Genomic DNA, 15,870 nt, shown 5'->3' with positions numbered 1-15,870 from the left:
TTTTTAGAAACGATTTTTATTAAAACTTTACAATGCATTAAATATAAATAACAAGGGAATCATGTACATGATTCGAAGACGGAACGGCGACCGGGTTGAGCCGGGTGCCGCTCGCAATAAATACCTACGAACCTATGGATAACTGTAACGGTGATAAAACGCAGGGCGATGAAATGAGACCAGGCGTGGCGCAGGGGAGCTAACGGATAGAACGAGCTAGCGAGCGAGAAGAAAGCGAGACGAATGGTGTGCGGGAGGATCTGAAGATAGTGGAGAACATGGTAGTTGGAGAGGAGAGGGCAAGGGAGATAGGAAGAGAGGAAGAGGGAAAAGGTTGTGATTGGTAGTCAGATCAAAAATGATTCGTGAGGAGTGTATCTCGGTGAGGTAGAGACGTGCTGCTGGATCTCTCGCTTGCCGTCAGCTGTTCCCTGACGGCTCCTCGATGATGATCGATGACGGATGAACGATTAATTCAATCGGATCGAACGACGATCCCGCGCGTTCCCGTACTTCTTCACCGCCTGCTCGATGGTCTCCTGAACGGCGTCCAATGATCTACCGTATCCAGAGTGACCATAACCGTGGCCATGGTGTTCCTCGGAGCTGTGAGTGTGCGAGCTAGTGTACACTGGCTTGCTCACGATCTCGTAGGTGGTCTTCTTCTCGCCGCCACCTGCCAGAGACTTCAGACCAACGATGGCTGATAGCATCAGAGCCATCAGACCCGTCATTAACGCTTTACCAGCCAGCAGGGCTAGGGCGCCAAACCCTACCGCGCCCAGGGTACCTTTCATCATCATCAGACCTGCCATGAGACCGCCGTAGCCACCCTTGTCCTTCTTGCGACCTGGACATTGAAAGGAACATGGTTGAGTCGAGGTTTTATAACTTAAGGAGATGTGAGAAGGTTTGTTTAGCTTAACTACCAACTATTACGTTAATACACTTGTACTTGGTCTAGTGAACAGATTTGCAATTCTTTCTTACAACCTAGACATTAAACTCACCGGTCCCAACATTTTGCGCTCCACCAAGTCCCAACTGCGCCAGAGTCTCCTCATTAAAGCTCCTGGCAGCCTCGAAGGTTTTAGGGTCGAACAGCTTGATGGAAATAGAGTGGCTGTTCAGGTAGCTTCCAACCTTATGCACGAGGTACGCATCCAGCCTCTTCTCAACGTCATTGGGGAAGTCTCTAGCCAAGTTAGCCACAATTTCTGAAGCTGGAAGATCAGCAGAGCCATTCTCCTTGATCACGGACACGCCGGGCAGGATGTTGATATCCTCCTGTTCGGATAGCCTGTCTAGGAATGACACCACGTCTAGCTTGAGGCAGGTAGCACTGTAGGACTTGCTACAGTCTTTGCTGAGAGTTGATACCAGGATCTGGGGTGATTCCTCGACCATCTGCTTGCTGGTGCGTCTCTCTATCTCTGCTAGGGCGCAGCTGATTAGCGCCAGTAGGAGTATAGGGTACGCTTGATGCTTGAATCCCTTCATAGCGAGGACGATTGAGTTTGCGTTGATGAAGTTCGAGATGGTTTCGAAGTGTATCCGGATGTCGTGATCCTGATGGACGTCCGGAGGCTACTGAGTCGCGTACGACAGACTACGTGAGGCCTAAGGACTTTCTTCCTCGCTCGAAGCTGACCGACGAGGCGCGTACCGTGCACTGGACATACCCTCGGATAGTTGCAGTATATATAGAGCGAGCCACCGGGTAGTCCTTTTTCCTTTTTGCCTTTCGGTCCGTTCCATACATTCTCCGTAGTCGAGAGCACCGCGCAAACGTGCTTGCTCTCCTCTTTGCGGACGTCGGAAGAGGAGGCGAGGGGCCCTCTCGCCTTGGCCACGCCGCCACGCCGCCTTTTGCCGTGTGCTACCAGGCGAGAGGGAGCGTCAAATAGAGCGGAGAACTCGAATCTTTGTCGAATTTGCGAGCCTGGAAAAAAAGGGAACCACAGACGACGATCTAATGAGAGCGAAGCCTTCGGACCCAGCCGAGACCACCGGCCCAGCAAATTCGCCACGCGACCACGCACCACAGAACTTTCCTTCTTCTGGGTCCGTTTGCTCCACAAACCAATCGATACGGCACGTATTTTTGACAAAATTTTATTTGTCATTCTGGTTTTCTGAAAGGATTGTGATGAAAGTTTTTAATGTTGAAGGTAAGACATGTCCATTGCCAACTATTTTGACAAGTTTTTCTTCTAGATTTTTTTCACTATTGAACAGCAATAAGTCCACGTGCTGACTCGCATCACGAGATTCAATCGTTCTATTAATTTCATGACGCAGTTTAAGAAGAAGGAGAGGAATCATTCGATCAAGAATGCTCGATTTGACCAGAAAGATCCTGCATGACTTCCCGATCCTACTCATAAACTAATTTATACCCCGTTCTATCGTCATTAAACATTTCCTATTCCCCGTGAAAAGTGTGTCATCATTTTTATGATTCCATTCGACGTTATTGGATACAATATACATTGATTACCACCGTGCAATTATTTTATCATTAATAATTACAATTTAAAATATACAGGAATTAAATATACTTCTGCTATCAGAAATTTTAATTTAAATTTTTTAACTTTTCTGGCCTTTTTACTGCTTTACATTTCATTCACTAATTTTTATCATTAATTCACGAGATACAAGTTCAAGGATCGGTCACAAAGATAATTGGGGGTGAACAGAGGTGTAGTGTCGTGGTAATTCTCATAAATCCCGGATCGGCAGCGATGAACGACGTCGTGAACCCGCCGGGAACCACTTTCAATCTCGACGACGAAACCGAAGCGGCCTCGGGGGTCAGACAAAGAAGCGGCCGCGGTCAAATCCGGCGTGATCGGATCCCGGAATCGTTCCTCAGCCGCGGAAAAGTCTTGAAGGATCCAGGCGGAGACGGGAGAACGCATTATTTCCCTCGGCTGAGCGAAACGAAACGGAGGCCTACTTTAAATTAGTCCAGTTAGCTCGCGGGAGATCGGATTTTCGCGCGCCACGCTCGAACGACGGCGCTTCAGACGGATCTGACGGCGAGAAAGTGCGCTCGGCCAATTTTCACGGACGCCTCGACGCGAGCCTAATGCCAGGATCAGGCCTTGGAAATTGCCCATCCGCTCGCGCATTCGTTTCCGCTAGCATGAGCCTTCTTTCTCTCAGATCACCCCCAATATATAACCTTAAAACATCCGTCAAACGCAGGAGCAAGAAATTGGGTCATCTTTAACTTTGGTACAATGTTATCATTTTATTCCCTAGTTCATCCGTTTTAGTATAGCTACATTGATTCGGTTATTCCACTGAATCATCCCTTAATCCTGGATGTAGGAATTGAATGAATCTTTAACACTCTGAACGCAACCCACTGTAGTTATTACTAACAAGTGAAACTTTATGCTCATTTGCATCGTCATGAATGACTTTACGGAAACCAGAATGGTAAATGAGGTTGTATCGAGCGAATAAAATAAAAGTCGTACAGTTTTTCAATGTCATGCAGATTTTATTTTATCTACATACATTTATCTACATAAAAGTGCACACACATCTCACAAATCGATAAAGAAATAGCCGTTTAATTACCACAGCATTATAGGCTTTGAAGATCAGACAACATCTTACACGTGTTCGTAAATATTCATGTGAAGCAGCAAAAATCGAAAAAGTAGCGTTCAAAATGAATTCAATTGGGCAGCAGAGCTGTGAATGTAATATACGCTAGCTGCATGGTTCACGGATTAAATATGCGGTCTCAGTCCAATAACGATCGGTTCCATTGTGCGCACGATGAACGCAGCCGCCAAACAAAGTCATCTTCTCCCGGTTCTTTTTTTTGGGGGGGGGGGGGCATTTTTCTCTGTTTGTATCTGACATGTTCCACAGAGGAATTCCAGGCTACGCATTCCGTTCAAATTACATTTAATTCCGCTGAAGTTCGCTCTGGGGAAATGCGCAGAATTCGTCGGTAAATGCTCGGTTGTGAGCGGCCGGTTAACACCGCAGAGGAGGCGATGGTATTTCGTACGGACAGAGAAGACGATGCGCTCGCATGCTCGGCCAGCAGGTGTGTCGGAAAGGAACGGATTAGCCTTCTTCTCGAGCCAGCTATTTCGCGACTTGTTACTTCCTTTTACCGCAACGCCTTCCTTTCGTTAATAATCGTACGATCTCCTGCTCCTGTTTCGAAACGATCCGGCCCAGAGTCGGCCAGTCGCTCGAATCTCCACAACTATAGACATTATAAACACTCTGGGAGAGGTACCGATCATTTTCGATCGGGACACGTTCGTCTAATTCCTAAAACTCCTGCCCTTTCAATTTTTCAACCCCTGGGATTTTCTCAAGAAAATTAAATGGGGGTTTCAGGTGAGAACAAGTATTCATTTCACGTTTCTGTCCGGTGAAAGAAGGATTTTTCTTAATGATCGTCGAGATGTGAAATCAATTTTATATATAGCCTCCCTCAATATATTCATTCTTCCAATTCTTGAACATCTACGAGCCTTCTCACATTTCTGATTTATAAAACAGACGATCTATATTTTCTGACGATTAACGAATTAATTCCAATGTACTGTTTACGGACTAAGAATTCGGTTTGATTAGATTTCCAGAGCCTTTCCAATCTCCCTCGATCTCATCGATCGCGAATCGTGCCGCGAGTGAAACGTGAATGGGTGTATCCATCGTCATAACTGTTCCTTGCATACTGTTACTGTCCCTCATGTTCTATTCGGTACGAGTACAGCCTAAAATACTACTGTAAATCGATCAGCGTCGATCGATCATCGAATGATCAACAGGTAATGGTGAAAAGCTGTCGATGATTGGTCGTTCACTATTCCACTTTCCGAGGCTTCGAAAGCGAAAATTAAAGCGTTTCTGAGCAAATCTGCTTCATGGCCGATTTGCAATCGCGTAAGTGGTCCTTAAGTCGGCCACGGTACGTTTCACGAGACGATTATCGACGGGGATGATATAACAGAATATCGTGAAGCGCGATTTCCACCAGGTTTTATCAAATTTGATGCTCATTATAATTACAATCCGTTTTCACTGCCTGTAAAACGACCAGAACCATGAAAGAAGGAATAAAATTAATTTTACGTTGGTGTGTAAGGTTTCTCCCTTATTTTCACTAAAATACCCCATTCATAGGAAATTATGAACAAACGCAGTAAATTTTCTAAATGATTTTCATTCTCCTAAAATAGTCAAGTCATCTATCATAGAAATTCGCGATTTCTTAATATGCTAAAAACTTAATAGAATTAATAAATATTTCAAAATAAAATGTACAAGCAAATTTTCGAGATCTGAAGCACCCAAGGGTTAATCCACCCCCCAAACGATTATTTAAAACATTCTGTGCAGTATGTTGTGTTTATTTCCGAACGGGTTGTGTGCAGCGTGCTTTCGACTTCGTAGAAACTGACATGTAAACCAGAAAAACAAGCATAAAAGCTTGTAACGATCCAATTCGATCCATTCAGCCGCGACCTCCGATTTTACGCGACTATCCCTGTCTGCGCCGCAATCAGGCCAACCCGCGCGTTCCTAGCCGTGGCTGCTCATTTTTTGCGTCGATTTTTGCTCTCGATCGTTGGCGGATCCACCGATCGAGATACTGCCCGCGTATTACACATTCGAAACGGTGAACGTAATTGCGCCGGGGTGAGCCATTAAACCGGATGATCTGTCTCCGGCACCATTTTCGCCTCGAAAATCGACGCTGCCACGAGAAAGTTACGCTTACCCGGCGATTTACGAGGCTTCTCCGAACGTACATCCACGCGATCCACGGAGGAAATCGATCGTTTCGATGGTGAATGGAACACGATTCCGGGAACCGTGCCCCGGGAATAATCACTTGTATTGACCAGCCAGTATGGATCTACTGCGTGCGCTAAAGGGATTCTGCGTGATCTGTAAACACTGAGTTCTGCAGATCTATGGTAAACATAATTTTCATTCAATAATAAAACTACTATTTAAAATTTTTTATTTCTTAATTGCTTAAATTGCTTCAAAATTTGCTGCGATTTTTATAATTTCAATAATTTTGAAAGAAACACTCCGAAACAATACAAACATTTACTCAATTTTCAACAAATCCAATTTCTAATTTCATCATCGCAATTCAAAGAAAGTCTATAGTACAGAAATTCGCAAGAAATCGTGTTCTTTTCCAAGCAGCATTATCCTCCAGAAATCCACGTCTCATCGCGCATTTGAAGATTATCAGACCTCGAAATTTGTAGCAGTAGTGACTGCATCTAATTAAAAGCGCAGCAAACACTCATTAGAAAAACGCAACACCGTACACATTACCGTGGGACTCGACTAAATTTCGTGAAATGCAGGTCGATCGAGGGATGGATCATTAATGTCTCCGAAAGCAGGCCTGAGAAGAAATGTGCATCCGCACCAATTCCTCGAGAGCGTTCATGGTCTTGTGCACCTGGCATCGCGTCGGTGCACCACGCGTCTAATATTTCTGCGACGCATCGTTCTGTGCAAATGCATCCGCGTTTTATCGAGCTCTGGGTCCGGTGAAACGAGAAAAATCCAGGGTGGCGACTGGCCGAGCTGCCTAGACCTCGTTAATTCGAGAACGGGCATCCGTTATGCACCTGAACACCGCCTCACGCGCTCATACTCCTTTGTAATTTTCATCAGCTATTTGCACCCATGCTCCTTCATCATACACTTCATGAACCATCAGAACATCTTGAATTCATTACAATTTAATTCTAAGAACAAAGGGTTATCTATGTACGTTCTACGACGCGTTTATGCTCCTTCATAATACTTCTCATCAACCATTTGGGCTCTTTGATTTCACTCCAATGCAATTCTAGGAACAATGTAGCTACAAACATTTTAAACAGTATTCGAACCGTCTAGGAACGTTCATAAACTGAATCGAACAAGCCGGAAAGATAGAAGCTGAAGAAGGCTTCTGAGAAGAATGTAATGATTGTAGGAACATCGTGGGAACATCGTGAGAATTGCATCACAGGGTTCATTCACTTGTGTAGTGCAATAATCGTAAACAAGCGATTTTTGTAAAGGGATATGAACATTGTATCTACTGCAAGCTTCCCAGCTTATTGTTAGTAAACAGTCTACGTGTACGAATCAACATAAAATTGTTAAATTAATAAAATTATGCCACCAATAAGAAAAATAAGATTTGTTCGACAATCCTTAGTCTAGGAACTCAAAAATCCTATATACCTCACAGGCTCAGCCTTCATGGACCTAAATGATAAGAAGGTTAAATAAAAAATAGAAGGGTGACAGAGGAAGGTTCTAAAGGGCCCAAGGACCAAGCCTGGGTGTTAGGAGGATATTCTAGAAAGCCTTGGCGTTGACAAAGTTTGATCCTAGAGGAGAAACCGGACGCAGAACGTCATCATTTAGACGTTCGGACATCCAAGCCGACGTTCTCCGTACGGAGGTCTGCGACTCTTGACGGTGCTGTCCTCTCGATGGCCTCGTATATACCCGAGATCCCTCTCCTATTCGCTGAGTATGGTCACAACCGATCCCGTTACGATCGCTCTCCCTCCTCGCCACGAGTGGAGTCAGTGATCGCCGAGAGAGTCGGCGAGGTGGGAGTCCACGTGGAGGCAATGACCCACTGACCGTGATCCTGATGATCCACCGAGGGGGAAACAGGACCGGCCAATCGGAGTCACGGTCAGCTTTCCCACCTTTCCCGTCACAGTGACCCCGATTACCTTCCACTTCCTACTATACCTTTACTCTCCCACCTGTTCCCCAGACGTGCCTCGGATCCCCACCTGCAGCTGCATTCACTCCCGCCCGCGTTCGCCTTCTATTTGGGTCGTTAGCCTTCTCTACCACCGCCACCTGGTTAACCTGCTTATCCGCGTCATTATAGATTTCCAATTCTAAATGATTTTTGGCCACGAGCGGCGCGCGTGATAGGGCTGCGAAGGGACTCCAAGGATTTAGGGGACTGGAGGATGGATCAGGGATTAGGAGAATTAAAAAAATTGAATGCTGATGATGAGGTACAGATGTTTAAAAACAGCAGCCTTAGGTGGAGGAATATATTTTTTTAGGAAAAGTATTTTTGAGAGAAAGAGTGGCTTTTGGGCTTTGTTTTTACCAGGAAGTAGACAATGAGACTCAAGGCGATCTCAAAATGAACGAACAACATCTACAAAAATACTGTGACGTCTTTATTCAACGCAGAGGAAACAATAAATAAAATGAAAGGATGAGGGGATGAAGAATGATAAATCATCTACAGAGGCAAGTCCTGGTAAGGGTACTGTTCAGGGTTGTACTCCGGTGCCCATCCTCTGTAGGGTTGGTTGACCTCTTCCTGCGACCTGTGCCAATGTTCATGGTGTACTTCCGGTTTGACGATGCCATAAGTCACTCTGGCAGGTGGAGGTGGTGTGAGTAGGGCCTTCAAGGCTACAGCACCAGACAGGAGCAAGGACATCAGTCCAGCACCGAGTCCTTTGAGACCGATGAGTCCTATGACAGCGATTACGATGGGCAGGACGATGATGGCCTTGAGTTTCAGGAGAAGTAGAAGGGGCAGGACGATTCTTTTCAGCTTGGTGCGGCCTGTAACAGAAAAGAAAATCTTTCGGTGAGAATAGCTGCAAAGAATTCAGCATTCAATGAAGATTTAATGAACTGCAATTTAGAGGGTTCTTTAATAGAGATATTCAGAATGAAAGACACTTTCATATCTAGATACATGCACTATTAATTTTACGACCGTTTTTGTCTTTGTCGTAAACGAACCGACCTTCCCCGCGAAAGACACGAATAATTACAACAGTGGGTGCTCGAATCGTTTTGAAATACTGTTTGCCAGGGGTGTCTAATGTCCATACACAGTCGTGCTACGGTCGATCGGTGGGGTTCAATGGATTAAGTGAAATTCGTCACGGCGATTGGCTTCGGTGGCTGGAAGGAGTTTCTAGGAGGCTCTAATAGCCGGTTGTCGGCGAGTCTACTTTCTTCGACATGTGGCACTCTCGTTCAAGGTCCTTGTTCGGCGTGTTCTCTCGTCGGCCGTCCCAGAAACCCGGAATCCCGTCGACGGCCCACTTTGTCCCGATATCCCTCTCCGCCTCTGTTCTCCCCTACTCGAGGATCTTAGGCATTTTCGCAGATGCAGAGGAAGTGGGACGCGTCTTCGTGGCTTTCTTCTTTCTTCACCTCCTCCCCCGCAGAGAATCGCCGATAATCCGCCGCGGAGGGAACGCGCGGAAAAAATCCCCGGAGGTAATCTAGACGAGAAAAGAGGCCAGAGAAAGAGGAGTCGGGGCAGACAGTGCCAGTTCAACGGCGAATCCAATCGGAAGACGACGCACCGGAAGTGCCACTTTTCAGCCAATCGGATGATAGCTCCGTGGCTTACTTATAGCGTATTGGAGGGACGATAGAAAGGCGAGGTACTATAAGTTCGAGATCCTGACGCGATCCACTCACAGCCCGAGCGGATCGCTAGACGATCCAGAGACTTAGAGGTCCTTGGGATTTCTGGGAAATCTGCGGTCTGAGACTATGCCGCGGACTCATGAGAATTATTTTCAGTTTCCGAAGTCTTTTCGAGTGAGGAAGACCAGAATGTACGAAGTTGTAGTATTCTTTAGAAAGGGGGATTTTGTACTGTTTAATGATTTTTGGGTTCATTCTAAATGTAACAATTTTTTTAAAACTATTTATGGTATAATTGGAAAGGGGTTGCAAAGTGAATGATATTGTTAGGGTTGAGAAGATTGTAGTATTGTAATGGAGAAAGTCTTTAGTTTGCATGGGGTGGTAGAACACCGAAACGATTAATAATGGGGAATCAGTGGTTTCACAATTGTGCAAAAATTAATAGAGAAAGATTTTTATCCCCTTATTTTCGGCTTCCTGTCATGGTCGTTCATTTTTTTGAAGATTGTAGATTCGATAATTACGAAGAAAATTTATTTAGATATCTGGAATCTTGGAATAGATTTCAAATAGATCAATTAGGTTAGCAACTAAATTCGCGGCCGTTTGTTTAGTAATTCTTTTATTGTATCATTATAACCTCATTCAGTGACCATTCCTTTTAAACTGTATATTATTGGGAAGCTCTGAATTTTGCGTCTAATTTGATATAAAATACTCGTGCTTCAAAAAATATATATAAATGACTTTGTTTGATAAAATGTGGAGGTCGCGAACTTGTTGCCAACCCAATACTAAGTTAATTCTTTATAGTAGTTCCGATATAACAGTAAGAATTTGTTTAGTGAAATGTACAGGACAAATTTGTGATGCTAAGAATTTAAGAACATATAAGAGAACTAATATAGCCCAAGTTCTTAAAATTCTATCATTATATTGAAATATTGTCATGTAAAAACTGGACTTGATAGTAAATAATATTTCAAACATTAATCTGTAAATTCCACTTTAAATAATTTGAAGCACTCTTGAGAATTATTGTGCGATCATAAATACATCCTTTGACAGTGGTGCCCTCTAACGACAGAATCTCCAACATATAACTAGAAAATTGAACGAAACCACACTAATGTTACTTACGCAAGCTTATACAATCATAATTAACTGCTACTTCGACTAACTTAATTTTAAAAAAGGGTTCAACCAACTCGATGATTTACGGTCTCAACATTTACAGCAACAATCAATACATTCTTAAATGAAAAACTCGATTGTAGAACAATCTTGAATGAAATACAGCCAACTTAATTTTAATTTTGCTATCATTGTAATTAATTTTACCTTCAGAAGCGCCTTTGGTGAGTCCCTTAAGTTCCATTCCAACTTCCTTCTGCCCCAAAGCTCGTCCAAACAAGTCAGCAGAGGATCCATCATCAGGAAATCGTACCTGGATCTTTCTAGTCCTCAGGAACCTCTCAATTCTGCTCACTAAAGCGTCCTCGCTGCTCCTAGCCAATTCAGGATCCATACCAAGGTCCACCTTGTCAAGAGTAACCATGTCACCATAGATCTTGATATTATCCATCCGATTTAAATCGTCCATGGCCCTGGTCAGCTTGGTCTCCATCTGTTCCATGGATGATCCATCGTCTGCAGCAACGATTGCAACCAGGGATAATACAATCAGCAATTTCCCGTTCATCGTGGCGATCGATTCGGTGTACCGCGAGGCCGAAGCTACGAATTTGACTGTTTGCCCCCAGGGGCAATTTTTCTTTTATACGTGGGACCGTGGACAATGGTGGGGCCCAGTTTGAACCATTTGGCAAGCGACGTGCAAGGACTGCGGTGTCAGGAATATTAATTCGATCGTCTTCTCCGGGCGCATACACGTTCACACATGCTCGCGGTCTCGTGACGTAGCGTCTGCCGATAGAAACTAATTTTCCTTTTACCCGGGATCACTTTCGAGCGATCGTGACCGCTCCCTCATCTAATTGGGTCTCTAATGGCTGCAACGTGAGAACTCTGCGGACAATTTCCCTTTAGGGGACTCGGGTTTCGAAATAGAAAACAATCTGCCCGACGAGACTGCCTCCTCGATCGAGAAATTATTGCGATTTTTTTTTGTGACGCTACTGAAAATTGAATCATCTTCGATTTTAATCTGATTCCATGACAGATTCATTTTTTATATGTCTCTAAACAATTTTTTAGAACTACACTATTGGGTACGAATCAAAAACTTAGAAGTCTTATGAATAGACTGCGGATTTTTATGCAAAATAAAAATTTTTTACATCAATTGCAAGAAACAGGAGCCACGTAAAAAATTTGTTCTTCTTCTAATTATCTCATATGTTCGCTGCTTTAAATTGTACGTATATATATATATATATATACCTATTTTTGTCATAAATGCATAAAATCCGCAGTCTACTTATGAACCAAAATATATACAGAGAATCAAAAATCGCATGAATCAATATACATATACAGTGATGGCAATCGCTCATCAAGCTCATCACTAGGTCAACCTAGAAAGCGCCAAACGTCGAAGGAACAAAGCTGCCGCGGCACAATGGTCTCCATTTCTGAGGAAGAGGAAGAAACGGGTGAAGTTCGACGTCGTCGACATTGTCGTGCACAATGAGTTTCCACAAAGACCGAGGAAAATGTTCGAAACGGTGTCCGCGGTCATCCACAATGGCGTGTATCCCCTTGTCATATGCAAAGGCGGCCCAGGCGGCTTGGTAATAAGTTTCTGGTGAAAATTAGATTTCCGTGTCCGTCCGTGTGACACGGAATGGCATGCAAAAGCCAGCGGCGTATGTCCCGAATGTTTCGGCGTCGTCGTCGAGCGAAATGGAACGAGAATGCCTTCGCCGCGAGGTAAGGGGAACGCAAGAAAGAGAGTACGTTAAAGTCGCGTCGGTGGGAGTGCGAACGAAACGTGGGTACCCGGCCGCATCCGATCAGAATCGCATATGAGCCAGCCGGTGATGATGCCTGATATTCCACCGCAGCTCAAACTAATCACGTACCGAGTGTTTTCTATGCACCTGGTCCGCCGGCCGGACCGAGCATAAATAATTTCTTCAATTTAGAAATCGCGCTTTCGAATACCCGTGACAACATATGACACCCCCAAAATCATTAGGATGTGAGTTCCCAATGTCGGTATTTACTTAATTTTTCAGAAATCAAATGAGAGCTGGAGCAATACACTTTGTGATAGACTTACTATTGATTTTTTTCATTATAATTACGAGATTCTGTCGAGAGTTAAGGAATTCCGATAGGTTTCCTCAGGAAATACGATATACCTAATCGGGTTGCTTCAGATTAATTTTTTAACTTTTGAGGCCTCAAAAGAAAGTTGGAAATATCCACTTTATGGTAAAGTTTCGATTTTATAGTACTTTTATATCCCGTTGGGAATCGCCGAATTTCCATCGATATTACTAGGAAACATGATTTACAGGTAGGAGGTTGTTTCAAATTAACTTTTCACCACTTTCCCCCATGAATACCTCAACTTTCAATGCTGCAAATGAAGGAAACCCATTTTACGACAATAACACATATAGAAACGCCCATATACAGAACTTAGTAGAAATAATTTATTAACAGTACAGTTGGTCGTCGAATAATTTAAGTGGTCCATAAGTTAGGGTACAGTTATACATAAATACTAGTCTAGCAGTCGTGAGCCGAAGGGTTTGAGAGTCCCACCAGGCTCGAGAGATATGGCCAATGGACCTCCATCATCAGCATGGTCGTTAAGATTGTCTGTTTTAATGAGCTTCGTTCGTTGTAGGTGCTTGAGCAGCATACGCCATATCATGAGCGTCTTTCTGGTGCTCGAAGCTGCGCTTATAGTAACCTTGTTGCTGAGCAACAGCTCCTGAAGACCAGCCTTGGCTGCCATTGTCAATCCATGCTGGTTGAGCGTTCTTGCTGAAGATATTGGCTTGGCCTTTGCTGCTAGCGCCGAACAGCCTTTGGAAAGCCAACACTCCGGCAACGAGCAAAGCAAGTTTACCAACGAATAAAGCCTTTACTACCAACAGGCCGAGACTTCCGAGCAGGATTGGCACCAGGGCGAATAATTTCACAGCCACTGCTGCTACTATTGGCAGGATCATCTTCTTGAGTTTGCCGCGACCTGAAAAATAATTTTGCAGACGATTTTACATTGGCTGATCCAGGCAATAAACAATTTATTCTATAAGTAACACATATCTATGAAATTCCACAATGTTTTAAACCAATACTAGACCAAACATAATACAATGCTACTATTTTTTATCTAATTAATACAACGGATGTTTCTTCAAGTCTTTGCTCAAGCCTTTTTAGTATCCACGACAAAATTAAGAATAGTCATCTAAAAATCAATAAAATCTATAATACATACAGGCTTCACGATACTAAATTTAGAGCCCGCAGTTAGAAAAGGTGCGAAGTGGGTCTCCGTTCTCAGAACCGCAGGTACTAAGAATCTAGAGGCCACTATGCCAGAATGAGCCCACGTGCGACAAGAGCTCTCAACAAACGTTCAAATATTTAACGAAGAATCTTTGGGTTAGACATGCGGCTAACCTTCCGTGTGGAACATGAATGAAATGCCGGCAGGACGAGTGTCCTTTCTTCGCAACGGGGGCCAAGGTTTCAGGAGGAAAGGGAATCCGAGGAACAAGTTTATCCGGAACAGGTTGCCGCGGCGCGTGTGGATGTCACGAAGGTGAAAGGCTCTCTCTCTCTCTGTATGTGTGTGTTGTTAAACAGTTCATTCGTGACAGTGCCGGGACACTGTCGGGAATGGGAGGGATCGATTACGTAATGAACACGACGCTATCATAGGCGATAGATGGAAAGTTACCTTCGTCGAGAGCACGGGAAATGGAGGCGTCCTCGGGCATGCTCAGTTTCAGGCTGTGGCTCTTGATGAAGGACATTGTAGACTTGTAGAGCATGTTCACTAATTCGACAGCTCTCTCTGAGGCGTCCCTTGGTAGTTCGTTCATGATGTCCAGCTCGGTTTTTAGGTCTTTCTCGCTGCGCGCCACTGGAATAAGCAAGAGACCGTGTAGAGATTCGTAAAGAGGTCCCTCTGCTCAATTTTTAATGGTACTAAATTTTGGCAAGGAACTCTTTTCTCTATTCAATCTTTAATTGGTCGAAAAATTGATCTATTCCATTCGATTTCAATTTCTTCTATTTCCAAGTATATTTATTATATCGTACAAACGATTATAAATTTGAAGTCTGTAGATACCTAACACCACTAACCCCCAAGCTAACAACCAGCCTGATCTTTTCCAGATATGATCCGAACAAACTTCATAAATCCCACCGATAGTAAGAGTCCAACTCACTTGGTGTTTCCCGAACGAAGTTGATGCCGTCGAAGATCTCAAAGTCGCCGGATCTTGCAGCCCTGTTCAAGGTGCTGACGGCTTTGACGAACATGCAGCTGAACAATGCATCCTCTTGCTCCAGGCAATCGAGGTCCCTGTTCGCCAGCAGATTGTTCGAGTCCGGCATGGGCACTGCCATCGCGGACGCAGCGAGAAGTCCCAGAAGCACTAGCTTGGTCATTCTTGTTCCTTGTTTGGTATCCTCTGAATAGACACGGTTCGAAGATGACTCGAAGATAGTTCAAAGACGATGGAGCACGTTCCTCGGAAAATTTTCGGGGCGAAGTGTGATCTGACCCTCCGTAGCTTCTATCTTTATAGGTGTGCACCGGTTGGGACCCTCCCCAATATCCCCACTCTGGATAACGATGACGCGTGTGACGACCAAGGCACGCGAGAGCCGTCATCCTCGTGGTTTGCCCACCTCCCCGCAGACGCGACAACTTTCTTCGATAATTTTTTAAACAAACCGCCTCTTCCGACCAAGCTGGGCCAGTTGGGCGGACCTTAGGCTTAGGCGATCCCTGATATTGGTAGCCAGCGTAGGTACATGGATTTAGGTCAGTAGGGGAGGTGACGTTTTAGGCCTACGATGCATCTTCGAGATGCTGCACCAGAACTGATTGGTTTCTCGTTGTCTAGCTTTGTCTGAAACGAGGTTGTCCCGCGTTGGATCTTCAGACACAATTGTATCAAACATTGCATCAAAGATTCTGAGATAATCACCCATCTTTTGGGATACACTTTATCGTGTGAACTTTAGAAACAGCATGAAAAACCCTAGGATTATTATCTATTTCAATCATTCGAGGAGCAAATCGAATGTCTCACAGTATCCATAAGAAGAACGTGAATAATTTGACCGACTCATAGAGAAATATTTGAGGAATGCGTGCGAAGCGTTGGAATCTCCGAAAGTAGGGACCCAATTTGCTCGTTTCCACCAAAATTTGACAATTGCTAGATTAACGGTGTCTCTGATAACCCGGCGAATATT

The 15,870-nt window shown here is 44.3% G+C and overlaps 3 protein-coding genes across 4 annotated transcripts; all 3 read right to left on the bottom strand.

The window, feature by feature from the left end:
- Osi16 (DUF1676 domain-containing protein Osi16) lies at positions 1–1,687 on the bottom strand. The gene is made up of 2 exons (XM_076439311.1): positions 1,011–1,687; positions 1–850 (listed from the first exon to the last, which is right to left on the bottom strand). The coding sequence occupies exons 1-2, from the start codon at positions 1,498–1,500 to the stop codon at positions 471–473; spliced, it is 870 nt and encodes a 289-aa protein (XP_076295426.1). The 5' UTR covers positions 1,501–1,687; the 3' UTR covers positions 1–470.
- A 6,533-nt stretch (positions 1,688–8,220) lies between these two features.
- Positions 8,221–11,209, bottom strand: Osi15 (DUF1676 domain-containing protein Osi15). Of its 2 annotated transcripts, none has more exons than XM_076439314.1 (2): positions 10,792–11,209; positions 8,221–8,622 (listed from the first exon to the last, which is right to left on the bottom strand). In XM_076439314.1, exons 1-2 carry the CDS (start codon positions 11,150–11,152, stop codon positions 8,291–8,293), a joined length of 693 nt encoding a protein of 230 aa, XP_076295429.1. In that variant the 5' UTR covers positions 11,153–11,209; the 3' UTR covers positions 8,221–8,290. The 2 variants fall into 2 exon arrangements, 1 of the variants encoding a protein (XP_076295429.1); XR_013010553.1 differs by lacking the exon at positions 10,792–11,209 and adding an exon at positions 8,810–9,311 and having other exon boundaries at positions 8,484–8,622.
- A 1,862-nt stretch (positions 11,210–13,071) lies between these two features.
- Positions 13,072–15,145, bottom strand: Osi14 (DUF1676 domain-containing protein Osi14). Its single transcript, XM_076439306.1, has 3 exons — positions 14,832–15,145; positions 14,336–14,521; positions 13,072–13,618 (listed from the first exon to the last, which is right to left on the bottom strand). The coding sequence occupies exons 1-3, from the start codon at positions 15,052–15,054 to the stop codon at positions 13,248–13,250; spliced, it is 780 nt and encodes a 259-aa protein (XP_076295421.1). The 5' UTR covers positions 15,055–15,145; the 3' UTR covers positions 13,072–13,247.
- Positions 15,146–15,870: the final 725 nt, after the last annotated feature.

Source organism: Lasioglossum baleicum, chromosome 15, assembly GCF_051020765.1.
Source record: "Lasioglossum baleicum chromosome 15, iyLasBale1, whole genome shotgun sequence".
Classification (NCBI taxonomy): domain Eukaryota; kingdom Metazoa; phylum Arthropoda; class Insecta; order Hymenoptera; family Halictidae; genus Lasioglossum; species Lasioglossum baleicum.
Note: the sequence above shows the minus strand (reverse complement) of the source record. Positions and strands in the feature narration are given on the sequence as shown.

Coding starts and splice junctions, on each gene's coding strand:
- Osi16 (XM_076439311.1), bottom strand. CDS start 1,500: ATGAAGGGATTCAAGCATCAAGCGTACCCTATACTCCTACTGGCGCTA. Junction 851..1,010: donor AGCGCAAAATGTTGGGACCG/GTGAGTTTAATG, acceptor TTCAATGTCCAG/GTCGCAAGAAGGACAAGGGT.
- Osi15 (XM_076439314.1), bottom strand. CDS start 11,152: ATGAACGGGAAATTGCTGATTGTATTATCCCTGGTTGCAATCGTTGCT. Junction 8,623..10,791: donor CACCAAAGGCGCTTCTGAAG/GTAAAATTAATT, acceptor TTTCTGTTACAG/GCCGCACCAAGCTGAAAAGA.
- Osi14 (XM_076439306.1), bottom strand. CDS start 15,054: ATGACCAAGCTAGTGCTTCTGGGACTTCTCGCTGCGTCCGCGATGGCA. Junction 14,522..14,831: donor CTTCGTTCGGGAAACACCAA/GTGAGTTGGACT, acceptor TGCTTATTCCAG/TGGCGCGCAGCGAGAAAGAC. Junction 13,619..14,335: donor TTCCCGTGCTCTCGACGAAG/GTAACTTTCCAT, acceptor ATTATTTTTCAG/GTCGCGGCAAACTCAAGAAG.